General features: G+C 30.2%; 1 protein-coding gene across 1 annotated transcript; it reads left to right on the plus strand.

Annotated features, from left to right (window-relative positions):
- The first annotated feature begins 12,239 nt into the window (after nucleotides 1–12,239).
- On the plus strand, nucleotides 12,240–13,650 carry LOC114733205 (methyl-CpG-binding domain protein 4-like protein). The gene is made up of 5 exons (XM_028920620.1): nucleotides 12,240–12,273; nucleotides 12,344–12,403; nucleotides 12,489–12,852; nucleotides 13,196–13,392; nucleotides 13,498–13,650. The coding sequence occupies exons 2-5, from the start codon at nucleotides 12,348–12,350 to the stop codon at nucleotides 13,610–13,612; spliced, it is 732 nt and encodes a 243-aa protein (XP_028776453.1). The 5' UTR covers nucleotides 12,240–12,273; nucleotides 12,344–12,347; the 3' UTR covers nucleotides 13,613–13,650.
- The last annotated feature ends 1,096 nt before the right edge of the window (nucleotides 13,651–14,746 follow it).

Here is a 14,746-nt window from a genome sequence, read left to right on the forward strand (position 1 = left end):
GAAAAATCAAGTGTTGATTATTTCTTGTTTCATTAACTATCTTTATTATTCTAGAATAGTAGCTAGTACTCTGTTAAGAATATAAATTGTTAATGACTATGGTAGATTTATATTTGATTAGTTTTGTTCTTCCTACCATAGGTAACCTTTTGAAGTAATTATCATTTTGGAAATGTTTATTTACCGCTTATTATGGGGGGTTGTTACAACTTGTATTGTGATATTGGTTGGTTGAATGATCGTTATTTATGCTTTGGCCAAATGCATTGATTGGTGTTAATATGGAAGTGTTGATGTTCTTTTCCTAGCATGAGAATAAGTATAATTTTATGTGACTTGAGAATGTCTTGAAATTCTATAATGTGTCGCATGATAACTTGCTTGGTTTGCATGATAATTGTAATTTAAATGCTATTGAGATTTCTATGAAATCTCATCCCTCCTATATCAAATTATGTCTTTATAGGGAGTGGCTCATCCATGGATCAAGGTAAGGAGTTGGTATTGGGATAGAGAAGTTTGATGATTATTATGTTATTTTGGAATGTCATGTGATGTATTACTAAATTTTATGCCAAGTTTGTAATAGATTATAAATGGTAATAGGTTGTAAATTATATTGGTATGACATGCCCAAGTGTTGAAATATTGAGTGGTAGAATGCCTAAAGGGTATGGAAAAGGAAAAAGGAATACAAAATTTAAGAAAGAAGTGACTAGGGGATAAAATTGCCTAAATCAAAAGTAAAATGGTGACACATAAAATAATAAGCAAATAATAGAATTTGGACATGATATTTTGCAAGCAAATAGATCTTATTTTTAGCTTTAAATTAAGAGGTAAACCATCAAATTGGGAATTTTATGCTAAGAGTCATGCCCCTCCAAAATTGGGTTAAAATCCTGAAAATTTGAAAAATGACCATATGAACAGTGTATTTTGTTGAATTTTTGGTACTGTTCTAGATGAAATTTAGTCCAATGAATATTTTTTTTCTTATAGAACTTTTAGCAAGTTTCGTGTAAAAATTAGAACCATCTCATTTCGATTTTTTTAGAATTAGTTATGAATTTTCAAAGTTGACTTAAATTGATATGAATAGTGTATTGATAAAATTAAATGTGAAATTTTGAAGCTGAAATTTTTCACTCAAAAATACTGGGAAATGTGCTATAATGGTTCCAATTGATGTATAATGGGGTAATAAAGGAGGTGTTATAATTTTCAAGTTGGTAACTTTCGTATCAAACTCTGTGATTCCGATTTTGTTGTTGATAATCCTTAAGGTTGATATTTTGATTTAGTTAATTGTAACTTCTCATCATTTGAACTGTACTAGCCTGCGGTTTATCCTTAGGAAGCTTCATCATTGGTAATTATCTCCTACATTTTCCACATTGTTTCCTTAAAGCTCCTTTTTCTTACTCTTACTCAAAAAGAAAAAAATTATTTTTACCAATTATTTTCTTCTTTCTTAAATCTTTCTTAGATTTTTCTCTTTTCCCTCTTTTTGTTATTTTTTCACAAAAATTAATTAATTAGGAACTAAGCTTTCAATTGACTCCACAAGAGATCGACCTGAATTGTTCCTATACTATATACGTTTAGCTTAGTATTAATTTGTAAGCCTAAAGACAGGACACATTAAGCATCGTAAAGTTTACTCTGGTGTAGAAATATACATGAAGTCGTCAAAAGGGGTATCTGACGTCATGCTGTTAATGTCTGTTACTTCACCTTTAAGGGGGCCTATAAAGTTAGTTTTAAATTGTATTTTCAACAATGAAGTTTACATCAAAGAATAATGGGTACCATAAAGTTTATTGAATGCAAAAATATACATGAATTTTCTAAAAGAGGGAAAGAAACAAAGTTCATCAACTCATATAAATGTTCGTTAATTTTATTCTTTTTGGTCCCACCAAAGTCATGTTTTCTCTCCACAGAAACTTGCAGACCAAGTCAGCTTGAGCATGGAATGATCAAAGAGTATTCCCTAATAAGGAAAACGCGTATGGGCTCATATTTTCCACTGTGCTTTTTGAAATATCAACGAATGATGATGCACAGGTCGATTAAAACTTATTGACTAAGGCAAGGTACCATATATTGAGTACATCAGTAGTGAAGTTTTGACAATGCAAGTCAGCTCTCGGATGGAGGCATAAGAAGGCTAATAAAATGCTTGTCTGCCACATCATCCTATCGATGCTTGGTGAACCTCTTTGACATGGACAAAAAATGTTCAACTTCTGAAATACATAACAAACCTCATCGGTCTCAAAAATTACAAACTAGGCATTACTGGTAAGTTTGAAATGTCTATTTTTAAATGAAAAAAGAATCACTAAAAAATATTGTCGTTTGTCTCTTTAAAATCTCTAAATTTTTAAGATTGCTCTAAAAAGTTTAAAAGATATGGCTTTCAATTATTCTTCTTTATATTTCTATGCCTCTATTAATCTCAGTCAACATTCAAAGGAGCAGAAAATCTGCGATTGCAAGGCTTTTTGAAGGGAGAAACAGCAACAGTCGATCCTTGAAACAATCTTCCTAAATAGCCCATAAACTTACTTTTTTTTTTTTGAAGATTAACTTCCAAAAATAACTTTCTATATCTAAACCATGCTAGTAATAAACTCAAATTTATCATAATAGAAAAGTGTAGGATCTAATCATACACACTACCATGGATAAGGAACTTTTCTTAACTCATTCACATACTAACCTTGTTAGAAAGGATCAACCTCATCTAACATGGCTATAAGACAACATATTGCATAGCTCCAAAACTGAAATAGTAATAATTAAGTGTCATTCATATTTTATAATAAATTCATAAAAAACAGATCACATGCGATCCTTGACCTCTGACCAACTACCAGCATACATACCACAATATAACAAATAAAAGAACACAAAAACACAATAACACGTGAATCAATTAAATATAATTTATCCTAAGGTGATAATATACAAGAAATAACATAACTTATAAATCGAGGAGTTACTGCAAGTCTATTTCTCATTCTATTCATTATATTAGAATGAGAAATATGTTAACGACTTACATTAAAAGACATATTTCTTGTGCAACATTGTTGTTAAACGTGGTGTGAAGCTTAATTATCACGCTTAATACACAAGATTATCCTTAATTGTTGTTTATTTGACATCTCATTCTATTCATTTTTTATCTCTAACATTCAAATTTATTCATACGAATATAACATTATCTCCTTTATCTGGACCAAAATTGCAATGTTTTTGGTTACAAATAAGAAAAAGTGTAAAATACTCTGACTATCTTTCTAGTTTGAATCAATTATACAAACCTTCCCTCTGTTACAAAAATATACATTTCAGTCTAATTAGCTAACACCTACAGAAATATTCAAAAACGATTCTAAAATATTACTTTTAACTAAAATTTATATTGATATAAATTTTATTTACTATTCTACCCCTCATTCTAATAAATACCTAAATTATTATTATTTTTACAGTTACATGAATTTAATTCAGAGAAAAACAAAAAAAAACAGAGAAATAACCTAAAATATTATTATTTTTACAATTAAACTGATGTGTTTAAAACTTTTGAAGTATAAATTTGAATAATTTATATAACATTTCAAATTTATTGTTGCGCACGAATCCCAATCTTTTCATAAAAGGGCAAAAAAAAGAGGAGTCGCACCAAAATTTTGAAAAGTTTATTTTGAAAACCTAAAAGGCATGGTTTACGAAAACTGGACAGGGTTTTGGGAGTCAATTATGTACGGGGAAAGTGTTAGACACCCCATAATACTTGTTCAGGAGAATGGCTATCCTAAGTCAACTACTCATAATTTATATGACCTTTTTTTTTATTACATTTTAATTACCCTAAAAAAGAAATAAAAATAAAAAACTTTTTATTGACAAAAAGGGAAAAAATAATTTATTTGCAAAACCAGACTTAGCCTAAGATAAAAACCTAGGGCTTATATATCCTTTAGAGGGATCAAAATCAATGTAATTTGGGTATGAATGTGTGTTATTTGGTTGGTGTTTTTTTTGAGAAAAAAATTTATTTAATTTATAAAAAAATATTTTTATGGCTTTGTATTTTTATTTGGCAAAAAAATTTCTTTTTTCTTTATTTAAAGAAAAAGAAAGCTTTTTGAAAATTTTTTGGATTAAATTTATTGAGAAAATTTCAATAATTTCACATGGAAAATTAATCAGTTTTGCCTAAGGAGATTCTAAAAATCTCATAGGCCATGAAATCATTTTGAGAAAACTGTTATTCCTTTTTCTTAAAAAACATTTTAGATTAACTTCCTAAGGACATTACCATAATCTCACCTGGAAGAATAACCCATTTTACGCGAGGAGATTATAAACACTCACACAGCATAAAACTCTTTTGAAAACAATATTTTTATTTATCATTTCTTTTATAAGAAAAAGAAGCTTTTCTGTTATCAAAAATTTATTTGTTGGCAAAAAGGTAGATCAAGAGAAATATTTCATGCAACTATTTAAGCCAAAAAGAAAATAAAAAGCCATTGGATACGCAATACTACTCAATAAAAATTATTACAACATGTAACATTCCTTTTTATAAAAAAAAAATGGCGTGTGGGTGGCAGTGGCCACCCACTGCCTGAAGAGGGAAATGGGTAGGGGTGTTCAAGGCCGGCCTATCCCGGGCGGTCTGTTTCGGTCCCTGTCTTATTGGGACGGGACGGATCCGTCCCGAAAAGACAAACTGGAACAGGACAAAAAAGGGATCGGGACGGGACCTGTCCCGGTCCTGGTCCTGTCCTGGTTCCTTTTTTTAAAATTTTTTTTATCCTATTTATATAATATCATTTTTTTTATATTTTTTTTAAAATTTGAGACTATTGTATAAACTATGGATATATTTATTTAGAGTTTTTATATTTGTTAATGATTTGATATTATTGATGATTAGAATTTTAGCAAGTTTTTATTGTGTTAAAAGCTTTTGTTTAGAGTTTTTAATGACCATTATATGTAATATTTTGAGCTTTTGTTTAAAAGTGCCCAAACAAATAAAAAATAAAATAAAAAGATGTTTTTATAAGGTTTAAGCCCAAAAAAATATAATTAAAAAAATTAAAAAATTTAAAAAAAAAACTTCGGGATGTCCCGATCCCGTCCCGCCCGACCGGGATCGGGACAATCTCGGGACGGGCCGGGACACTGGATAGATTTTCTGTCCCGTTATTGTTCATCGGGACGGAAACGGGATGGGCCTGTCCCGGTCCTGATTTGTCCTGTGAACAATCCTAAGAATGGGGTAATCCCCCTATTTGGGCCGTGGCTTTTTTTGTTTTTAAAAGGTATTAAATGAAATGAATAGTGGGTCACGGGATCCACTACTATCATTTCCCTTCATTTTTTTCCGTCTAGTACCCTCTGGTGCTTCGTCTTCGCTTTTCCTCTATTTCGCCGCAAGAGTGAGTGATCGTGAGAGGAAGGTGGAGAGTGTGAGAGAGAAAAGGGTCTTGCTTGGTTTCACCTACGTCGTCTAGGTAAGCTATTTTCTTCTTACTTTTTCTAATTAACTTCTTCTATTTATTTTCCAAGTTTATGGCAGAAAAATAAATTTATTAGGGCTTGTTAGATTTTTAATTTTTGAGGTTTCTAACTTATTATCAGGATATTAATAGAGCTTATGGGGTTAAAATAAGAGTCTTATGACTTAGATTTTTAGTTAGATGGTTGATTTGAGGCAATGTAAGTTCGTAGAGTTTGGTTGGAAAATTGTGATTTATGTTAATGATTATATTAATTTTGAAATTTATCTCTTAGTTTAGTTCATTGGAGGTTATATTGAGGATTCAAGCTTGAATTTTGAGGATTTTTGTTGAAATATGAATGTTGATGATCTTTGGAGAGACTTTAGCTAATGGAAATTGGGTTTTTGGAGTAAATTGGGGGGAAATGCTAAAATTTAATAATCGTAACGAGTGAGAGGTGATTTATGGAAGAAGGAAATAGGATTGTAATGATGAAATGAGGAATGGTTAATATATGGCTATTTTCTTAGAATTAAAGTAAGCACTTTTGGAAAATTTTTGGATTATTTGGAAGGAATTACCTTATTAATAATTTTGATAAGTGGAATAGAATTAAGAAATTTTATGATTTGTAATTTGGAAGGATGTTTGGAGGAATAGATGAATTATTATTTTTCCTAAAGATAATTTTTTAAAGTAAGCCAATTATGGAGATTTAATTAATAAATTATTTTTAATGTTATATTACTTAGTTTTTTTTATTAATATATGTTTATAAATTCATTATTGTAGAGTGAGCTTGGGTTGGGCTCTTGAGTCTCGATGCCTCCTTTTTTTTTTTCTTTCTTCTTTCAAGAGCTTGAGATAACCATTTCTAATTTACCTTCTATGCTTGTTGATGTGATTATAAGCATATGTTGACATTATAAATGTTATCATTATATGTTACAGTGTTTTATGTATAAAACTTGTGGAATAAAAATATGAAATCTATGTTTTGACAAATTTGTTAGTTAAGTGGGCATGAATTATTTTATCTGGAGATTGTATTGTTGATGTTGAACAAAATTAAGTATTGAATATGGAAATAATTTATAAATATTGAATTGTGTGAAATTGAATTGTTGAATTGCTCATGGAACTGTATCGGGTTGTGATGGAGTATGATTGTGGGAGGTTTGGTTATTTCATACCACGTGGTATAATCACCACTTGGCACCCAGTGACTGGCTTTAACATTTTTAGGGCCCTTAATATCACCCTTCCTTTGGCCAGGTCAAGGGTCAGTTCAAGGGATATGAAACCTTTTCATACTTCAAGGAAAGAGAACCCATGGTCCGATATGAGCTCTATAACTTTTAGCCGAGTTACACCTCATTATTGGAGAGCTTGGTGTAGTCTTGTAAACGAGACGAATCCTGTTATGTGTGAATAACCCATAGATTATGTCAGAGGTTACAAGAAGGTTATAAAGGTGGTTGATGAAGTTCTGTGCATGTAAGTTACTTTTTGAATTATTATATATTATGTTATGTAAAGATGTTTATCGTATATGCTATTTGAAATTGTACTTTGCCTGCTTAACTATCTTGTAATCACTCCCTGTATACTCGTTGAATTGGAATTGTGGTTATTGGGTCAATTTGACTCACCTCGTGGTTATTTAATATTTTTTTCAGACGAGGGTTAGGTGTTGGTCTGAAAGGGAAGTTGTTCGAGGCTTGAGTTTCCCTTTTCACTCTGTATAGCCTCTGTTTTGTTATACATGCCTTGATTGATGTATATTCCCAAAATTTAGGGCTTTTTAGTTATACTTAACATAATTTTAACTTTTCTGTTGCATTCTGGGATTGTACTGTTGGGCGGAGCCCTTTTAGACATATATGTTACTTTTATTTTGATAGTGATTGTTATGGGCGTTAGTGACTGTTATTCTGACGGGCTTTAAAGACCCTAACCCATTTACAGCCGGTCTTAATTGTATTTTGAGATTCCAGAGTATTGCGAATGGATTTGATACATACATGAAAAATCAAGTGTTGATTATTTCTGGTTTCATTAACTATCTTTACTATTCTAGCATAGTAGCTATTACTCTGTTAAGGATATTAATTATGGTAGATTTTTATTTGATTGGTTACGTAAATATTTTTGGCTAATTCTTTTCTATATATTGATTTTAAAAAATAAATTATCATTTTGAAAATGTCTATTTACCATTAATTATGGAGGTTCTTACAAACATACCACAATCCTAAGAGGCGATGGAGCAAGCACATACCTTGTAAAGCTTCTAACTCATAAAACCGCACAAGCCACAAAATAAGAAAACAAAGAAGCAAGAGAAACATATGCACTAAAGGGCATCTAAAGATGAAGAGTCAAATTAAAGCAAGGCAATATATTCATAAAAGATGTATTCAAAACAAACTCTAGCAACATAAAACGAAAAGAAAAGGAGGCAAAAATAAGATCGAAATTGTTTGGTCAACCATGAGTGATCATACGAAATATCATGGAAAAAATCAATTAAAAAACTTGAGCATAAAGAAGGAAAAGCACGCTTGGAGCTCTATGTGTGTGTGCCTCGATATCATTGATACATTCATTGGCATTAGAGAGCATTTTGTGCACATGGTGAAAGCGAGATAAGATGTATGAATGCCTCAATCTCCTTACGGATATTCCTTGGCAAAAGGGCTCATCAAAACACAAATCGAAGTAGACAATGAAAGCAACTATTGCTTAGAGTAAGAATATCCTTCCCTTCCAGCTCGTAAGATGATCATTAGAAGAATTAGTGTAGCCTTTCTACCTTTTCCTCTTGCCTCTCTTTTGCCCAGAAATTCTTACTGCCTCCTTTTTTTTTTTTTAAAAAAAAGGAAATCATCCTCCCAACGTCAACTCTTGCTATCCTATTTATAGACTTCAACTAGGGTTTCTTATTTTTTTTAATTTTCTTCTTTTTATTTTCCCTCAATTATGACTCATAATGTCAGAAATATTAAATAGAAAACAAAGTGTGTATCAGGTCGAATCCATGTTCGGATCCAGGTCATTCCTTCAAAGCTTCATGACTTAATCTGCCAATACTCATGCAAAGTTTAGACTACTAGAGTCTAAACATAAGTGACATAGTAGAGCCCACACAAGAGAGAATATTAGAGATAGAGAAAGGATAGAGTAGGAAAACTCAACTACTAAGGTGAGTTAAATTGATGAATGTAGGCCTCTATTTATAGCTTTAGTCGGGGATATTTTGAGAATGCAAAATATCCACTAAATCTATTAGTTTGAATTTGAATTCAAATATTCAAATGTCTCTTAAATAATAAGATTATGAATTTGAATTTAAATCTAGAATCAACCTTAATTGATTCTAAATATATATCTCTAAGATATATTTAATCCATACAATATAAATTAATTTAATTTATAAAGTAAACGATTGGATTTAATTCAAATTGTTTGACCAAGTCAAAATATCGTAATTTTGCTTGGGTATTTAATTGAAATATTCTTTTAATATCTAATCAAATTATCCGACACATCAAGGGCAGATCCAAGACCTTATATTTTACGCATAACCAAAGTCTTTGACCATTGTTCTTATAGTATGGTGATCATGCAGTGTCTTATTTTCTATATTCCCCCTGAACACAGAAGGCGGTTGCTTGTGTGAAAAATCCAACCTTAACCAAACCGCATACTAATTATTATACACCTCACATATGTATATATTTGTTTAAACTCAGCATACATTATAGTAATTTATTTTTTTATTATCCAATAAAAGAAATTCAAAACCTTATATTCTACGCATACCCAAAGTCTTTGACCATTCACTAACAAATCCTTAATAATGGTTTATATAAGGAAATCTATCAACTCTTTATGGGCAGAGTGGCATTGAACTGTTTTTGACTTTTGACAATCCTATCTCTCACCAAGAGATAATTTATGTCTATATTTTTAGTCCTATTTGAGAAATTGAATTTATTTTGACAAATTAATTTAGGATTGTCAAAATATTTATGTTTTTATTTTGACAAATTATGTTTTTATTTTGAACTTTTTTTATTTATGTTTTAATTTTGACAACCCTATCTCGATACATTTATGTTTTTATTTTGACAAATTAATTTGAGAAAATAAAAAAATAATAAACACCTTGCAATCTAAAGCATGTATATAAAATAAATTAACCCTGATTATCTTTACTCCAAGCTTAACCTCACAGCTTGAGAAATAAGAGCTCAAATTCGAAACTTCGAAGTATAAGATAATCTACAAATAATATAGATACAATTTGATATACATACAAATAAATAACCTAAATTACATAGGATTTATTATTATTAATATATATACATATATTTACTACCCAAAAATTCTTACTTCATATAACAATTTTTCCTCTACCCAAATAACTCATGTAAATTATAAAAAAAATTGTTTTTATCTAACATTATAAGAATTCCAATTTATAATTTAAGTTTCCTGCTTCAAAATTTTTCTAATAATATATCCTTAACCTATTTTACATTTTAAATTGATTAAAATATTAATACTATATTAAATAACCCAAATAAGTTTTTTAACTTAAATTTAATTGGTAAAAAAATTCTATATATCTTGAATAATATATTTTTCAAATAAAATTTTAGTTTAAAATTCTCAAAACAATCAATAAATAAATATAAATTGATTAAAATTTCAATAATATATCAAGCAACCCAAATAAATTATTAACTTAATTTTAATCGGTATAAATATGATATATATATATAATATATGACATATTTTTTTTAACAGAATAAATTTGATTTTAAATATCATGAATAACAAATAGACAAATCTAAATCGATTAAAATTTTTTAATAATGTATCTTTAAATTTTTACAGTCAAATATTGTCAAAACTCAATACTTATTCCATACTCAAATCACAAAATTTTCTCTAAATATTATAATAATACTATTAATATAAAGCTCTAAATATATAGGAAATATTTAGAAATAAATTTTAATAAAAAATATTTTTATGTACCTATATGATTCCTAAAACTTGTATTACCTTTCAAACTGCTAACACTTCTCTGTCTTTCTCTTGATCTCTCTTTCTGGACCTCTTTTTTTCTCTTCTCCGCTATTACCTCTCCTCCTCTATTTATTTTTTTACCTCAACTGTCCATCTCTATTTTTTCCTTCTCTCATTAAATGACACCCCTTCTCCAAAATTCTTCTCCTTCTTAAATGACACCTAATTCGGTGGAAAGAGCTGGGTTTTTTTTTTAAAAAAAATATTATTATTTTATCATAAAATATTATTTTATATCGTAAAATTAATATATATTTTAATTAATTTAATTTTTTTAATAATATTTGGGATATTACAGCTTATGTAAAATTATTTTTTTAATCATGTTTCATTATTTATTAAAACTCAATCTATTTTGGTAACTTTAAAACAAAATTACATTTACTCAATCATAATCCAAACAACCTTTTACCAATCTCATTTTTATAAACTAACTTTTTTAAGCTCTAATCCAAACACAATTCAACTTACCTAATTTAACTTTTACCCAATCTTATTTATCTAAAAGTCATATTAGAAATAAACTACTTTTTCCACTGCCAATCTAAATAGACCCTTATAAATCAATGATCAAATTTCACATTTTAAAGATAAAGACAATCTGGAGCATAATTATGTGAAAATGACAGACTCTACTTTTTAACAGGAAAAATTAAATTATAAATGTGATTAATTGGATTATACAGAAAAAGCAATTTAAAAAAATTACACTCAAAATTTAAAATTTAACTTTGAAATTCTGATATAAAATGAGAAGAGGGAATGGGGAAGAGAAGAGGTAAGAGGAGGCAAGGAAGAGGAAGATGAGGAAATTAAATCACAGAAGGGAAGCCAAGACAAAAAACTATATAATTGCAATATTCCAACATTTCCACTCTATTGTAATATGAAAATCTAGATCTATCCATACTAAAATAATAATAATAATGAAAATGATAATAATAAGTGAAGAAAAATCATATTGGGGTAACTTCAATTTTTTCTCAATTTTTGATTTGATAGCTATATGTTTCTTCTTAATTAAATCATTTAATTTAATTTTTTTAAACTATATTAGTTCTTGTAATGTTGTTCTATTAGTGTTTTTAGTTTTTATGTAAGGATTAACAATGTTAATAGAAAAAAATAAAGATTTAATTAGGAGAAAAAAATGCATAGGCATCAAATTAAAAATTAAAAAAAATATAAGTACCTCAAAAGTGGTTTTTTCAAACAAGTAATTCTAATAATAAAAATACTAAAATATCAATAAATCTAAATAAATTTTCAATGATAATAAGTCTAAATAATTCAAATATCCTTGAAATAATATAAGAATAGAATTATTTTTTATCCCATATTTCATCAAATTTTTTTAAATAATTAAAAATAAGTTATAATTCTTTTTTTCCCTCAAGGACAAAAGCAAAAGAAAAGTAACAGGAGAAGAGTCTGAAATCGAACGGTCTAAATTTTTTTAAAGAGTTTTTGAAAAATTATGAAAAAGGGAGATGGCCATGTTCCCAATTTGAGGCGCGAATCCCATCTTCATATTTGGCCGGACCCCGCCTTCCTATTCACAACTCGCAGTTAACCTTTCAGTTTCGAGGAGGGAGAGTTGAAGACACCGTCGTCTTCCAGAAGTTTCCAATCGCCTCAGGTACCCTCTCATCTTTTCTCTTGTCAAAATGTTTTTCTTTGTCTTAAACATGATTTTCTGCTGCTGCTAGGCAAATGGAGGATTTTAGTGTGGATGATCCCTCAAATCCCTTCGCCCGCTTCGCATTCACGTATGTACAAGTCGTTTGTCTCTCTGCTTCTTTGAGATATCAATATTCTTAGGAAAATAACGAATCATTGCTCTTCTATCTGTAGAGGCAAAGTTGATCCATGGAAGCCGGGATTTGCTACCCGTACTGCACCATCCAGGCTAATACCTGTTAATAATAACTACAAAGCCAACATGCCTCCTCTTTCGAAGGGTGTTGTTAAGAAAAAGGGCGTGGGTGTAGCTAAGAAGAATGGTTTGGACAAGAAAAAGAGTGTGGTTGAGAAAAGGTCAAAACCCAAATCTCTTAGAGCTGATGAGAAAAAGAAGGATGCCTACAAAAGAAAAGCTCCTGATAACACTTGGAAGCCCCCACGATATGAGCCTCCTCTTATCCAAGAGAATCATGCTCATGACCCTTGGAGGGTGTTGGCTATATGCATGCTGCTAAATTGTACCACTGGAAAGCAGGTACAATTACACATCTCCCCTTTTTGCCATTTAATTTTGATTGGTGTTTTCCTTCGAATCTTAATGTCATTGATGTTTCCATGTGTTATGATATTTAAATTTGGACATATTTAATTCACACATGTAAGCTCATATGTGATAAGTCTATTTCAATTAATATCAGTTAAAATATCATTTCCTTAAATCTTCTAAAAAGATGAAGGCTCTTTTAAACTCGATGAGATCATAAATATCTCAATTATATGCAAGGTAATTTTCAAAGCATAGTAATGAAGAATATTTTTGTTTAGGGGACATAATGCCGGTACTATAATTACTCATAAAAGAGAGTTTTGTAATGCAGGTTAAAGGAATTATTTCAAATTTTTTTGATCTATGTCCGGATGCACAAACATGCATTCAAGTTCCTTCTAATGTATTAGAAAAGGAAATTAGAAGTCTAGGTTTGCAACACAAAAGGACAGAACAGTTAAAACGCTTTTCTCGAGAGTATTTAGGAGAAAATTGGACGCATGTGCCCCAACTGCATGGTGTTGGCAGGTAAGTTGGATGATGCCACTGGCTTTCTCCCTTATTTTTCGTATATTTTACCTAGTTTTATCTAATTGATGCTATCCTAACTAACGTCAAGTCTATTTCGATCAGGTATGCAGCTGATGCATATGCGATATTTTGTACTGGGATGTGGAATGATGTGGAGCCGAAGGATCATATGCTAACTCGTTATTGGGAGTTTCTTCATGGAACCAGAGGCAATTGATGGAGTGCTTTGTTTTTTGGGAAGACACCTGCAATTATTTTGAGGCAAGTAAATGGTAGAAAAGATTAACCTTTAGGATTCCCATATGAAGTGTTACTCATCGGCATTGCAAGGTCTTATTTCGTTTTCCAAGTTACTGATCCTGATCTTTAATGGCAAGTCTTTCATGAGTTGAATTGGTTGTTTTAAGTTGTTTCAAATCTTTTGACTGTGTTTTATTTAAATGCTAATATTTTAGATGACGAGCTGTGGGATTAGGTATTTTAATGCATGTTTGTTAATCAACTGAAGACAGTCTCATATCATCTGAAAATGATATAACCACATCCCGAGATAGATATAATAATGAATCCAGATGATGAGGCAAGCAAATGAGAACTTATAGCTCGTTATCTACTGAGTTTTTCTTCTCCACATTGGATATATTTCCCAATAGCTGCTTGAGGTTGATTAACATTTCAAGTGTTTACTCTGTCTTTCAAAATTCGCAAATCTTCTTAGGACTAGTTAGATGATGATAGAGCTGAAGCAAGCACAAGATTCTACTTCTGTACATGCTAACCATTTCCAGGTCTCAGGCTTTTTTACAGAACACTTCCTTTCAATGACTATGTTATCGGCTCCCTCTATGCATAGAAGAAAGTGATATTTTAGTTTAGGGTATAGATTTAAATGCTAGGACTAGAGTTTCATTTGCATATATAAATATTAGGTGTCTCTTTTCTAGTTTCAAGCATGTCCTTAATCTGGCTCTAGACTTTTATACTAAGTTTTGGAGGACCAAGGAGCATATCAGCCTTCTCGTCCTTGCTGTTGTTTAATTATGATAGGTTTACTAATGGCTCTTTGTTATGATACAAAGTGTTACAGGTCGAGGTGGCTATGGTTTTGAAGCTTAGGTTGTTGACGTGGAGATCCTTTATTGAAAAATGAAAGTGGGAAGTCTGGGAGAACTGTAACTTGGTTCATGTAAAGCTTATGTTTTTTGTGGTTGACTTAGAGAATAACTATTTCGTGGTTTATTTATCCAATTCTTTTCACAGGCTTCTTACCCAATGTTTTAGTCCCTTTTTTTATCCTATTATCACTATTATTTGCATAAAGGAGAATCCTACAAAAAGGAGTTCTCAAATT

The sequence above is a fragment of the Neltuma alba genome, unplaced genomic scaffold, assembly GCF_004799145.2.
Source record: "Neltuma alba isolate B1F8T4 unplaced genomic scaffold, ASM479914v2 tig00012988_pilon, whole genome shotgun sequence".
Lineage (NCBI taxonomy): Eukaryota > Viridiplantae > Streptophyta > Magnoliopsida > Fabales > Fabaceae > Neltuma > Neltuma alba.

Bases quoted from the DNA above. Each gene is read 5' to 3' on its own strand.
- LOC114733205 (XM_028920620.1), top strand. From the start codon at position 12,348: ATGGAGGATTTTAGTGTGGATGATCCCTCAAATCCCTTCGCCCGCTTC. The intron at 12,853-13,195 runs GTACAATTACAC...TTTGTAATGCAG, and splicing joins ATTGTACCACTGGAAAGCAG to GTTAAAGGAATTATTTCAAA. The intron at 13,393-13,497 runs GTAAGTTGGATG...TATTTCGATCAG, and splicing joins CAACTGCATGGTGTTGGCAG to GTATGCAGCTGATGCATATG.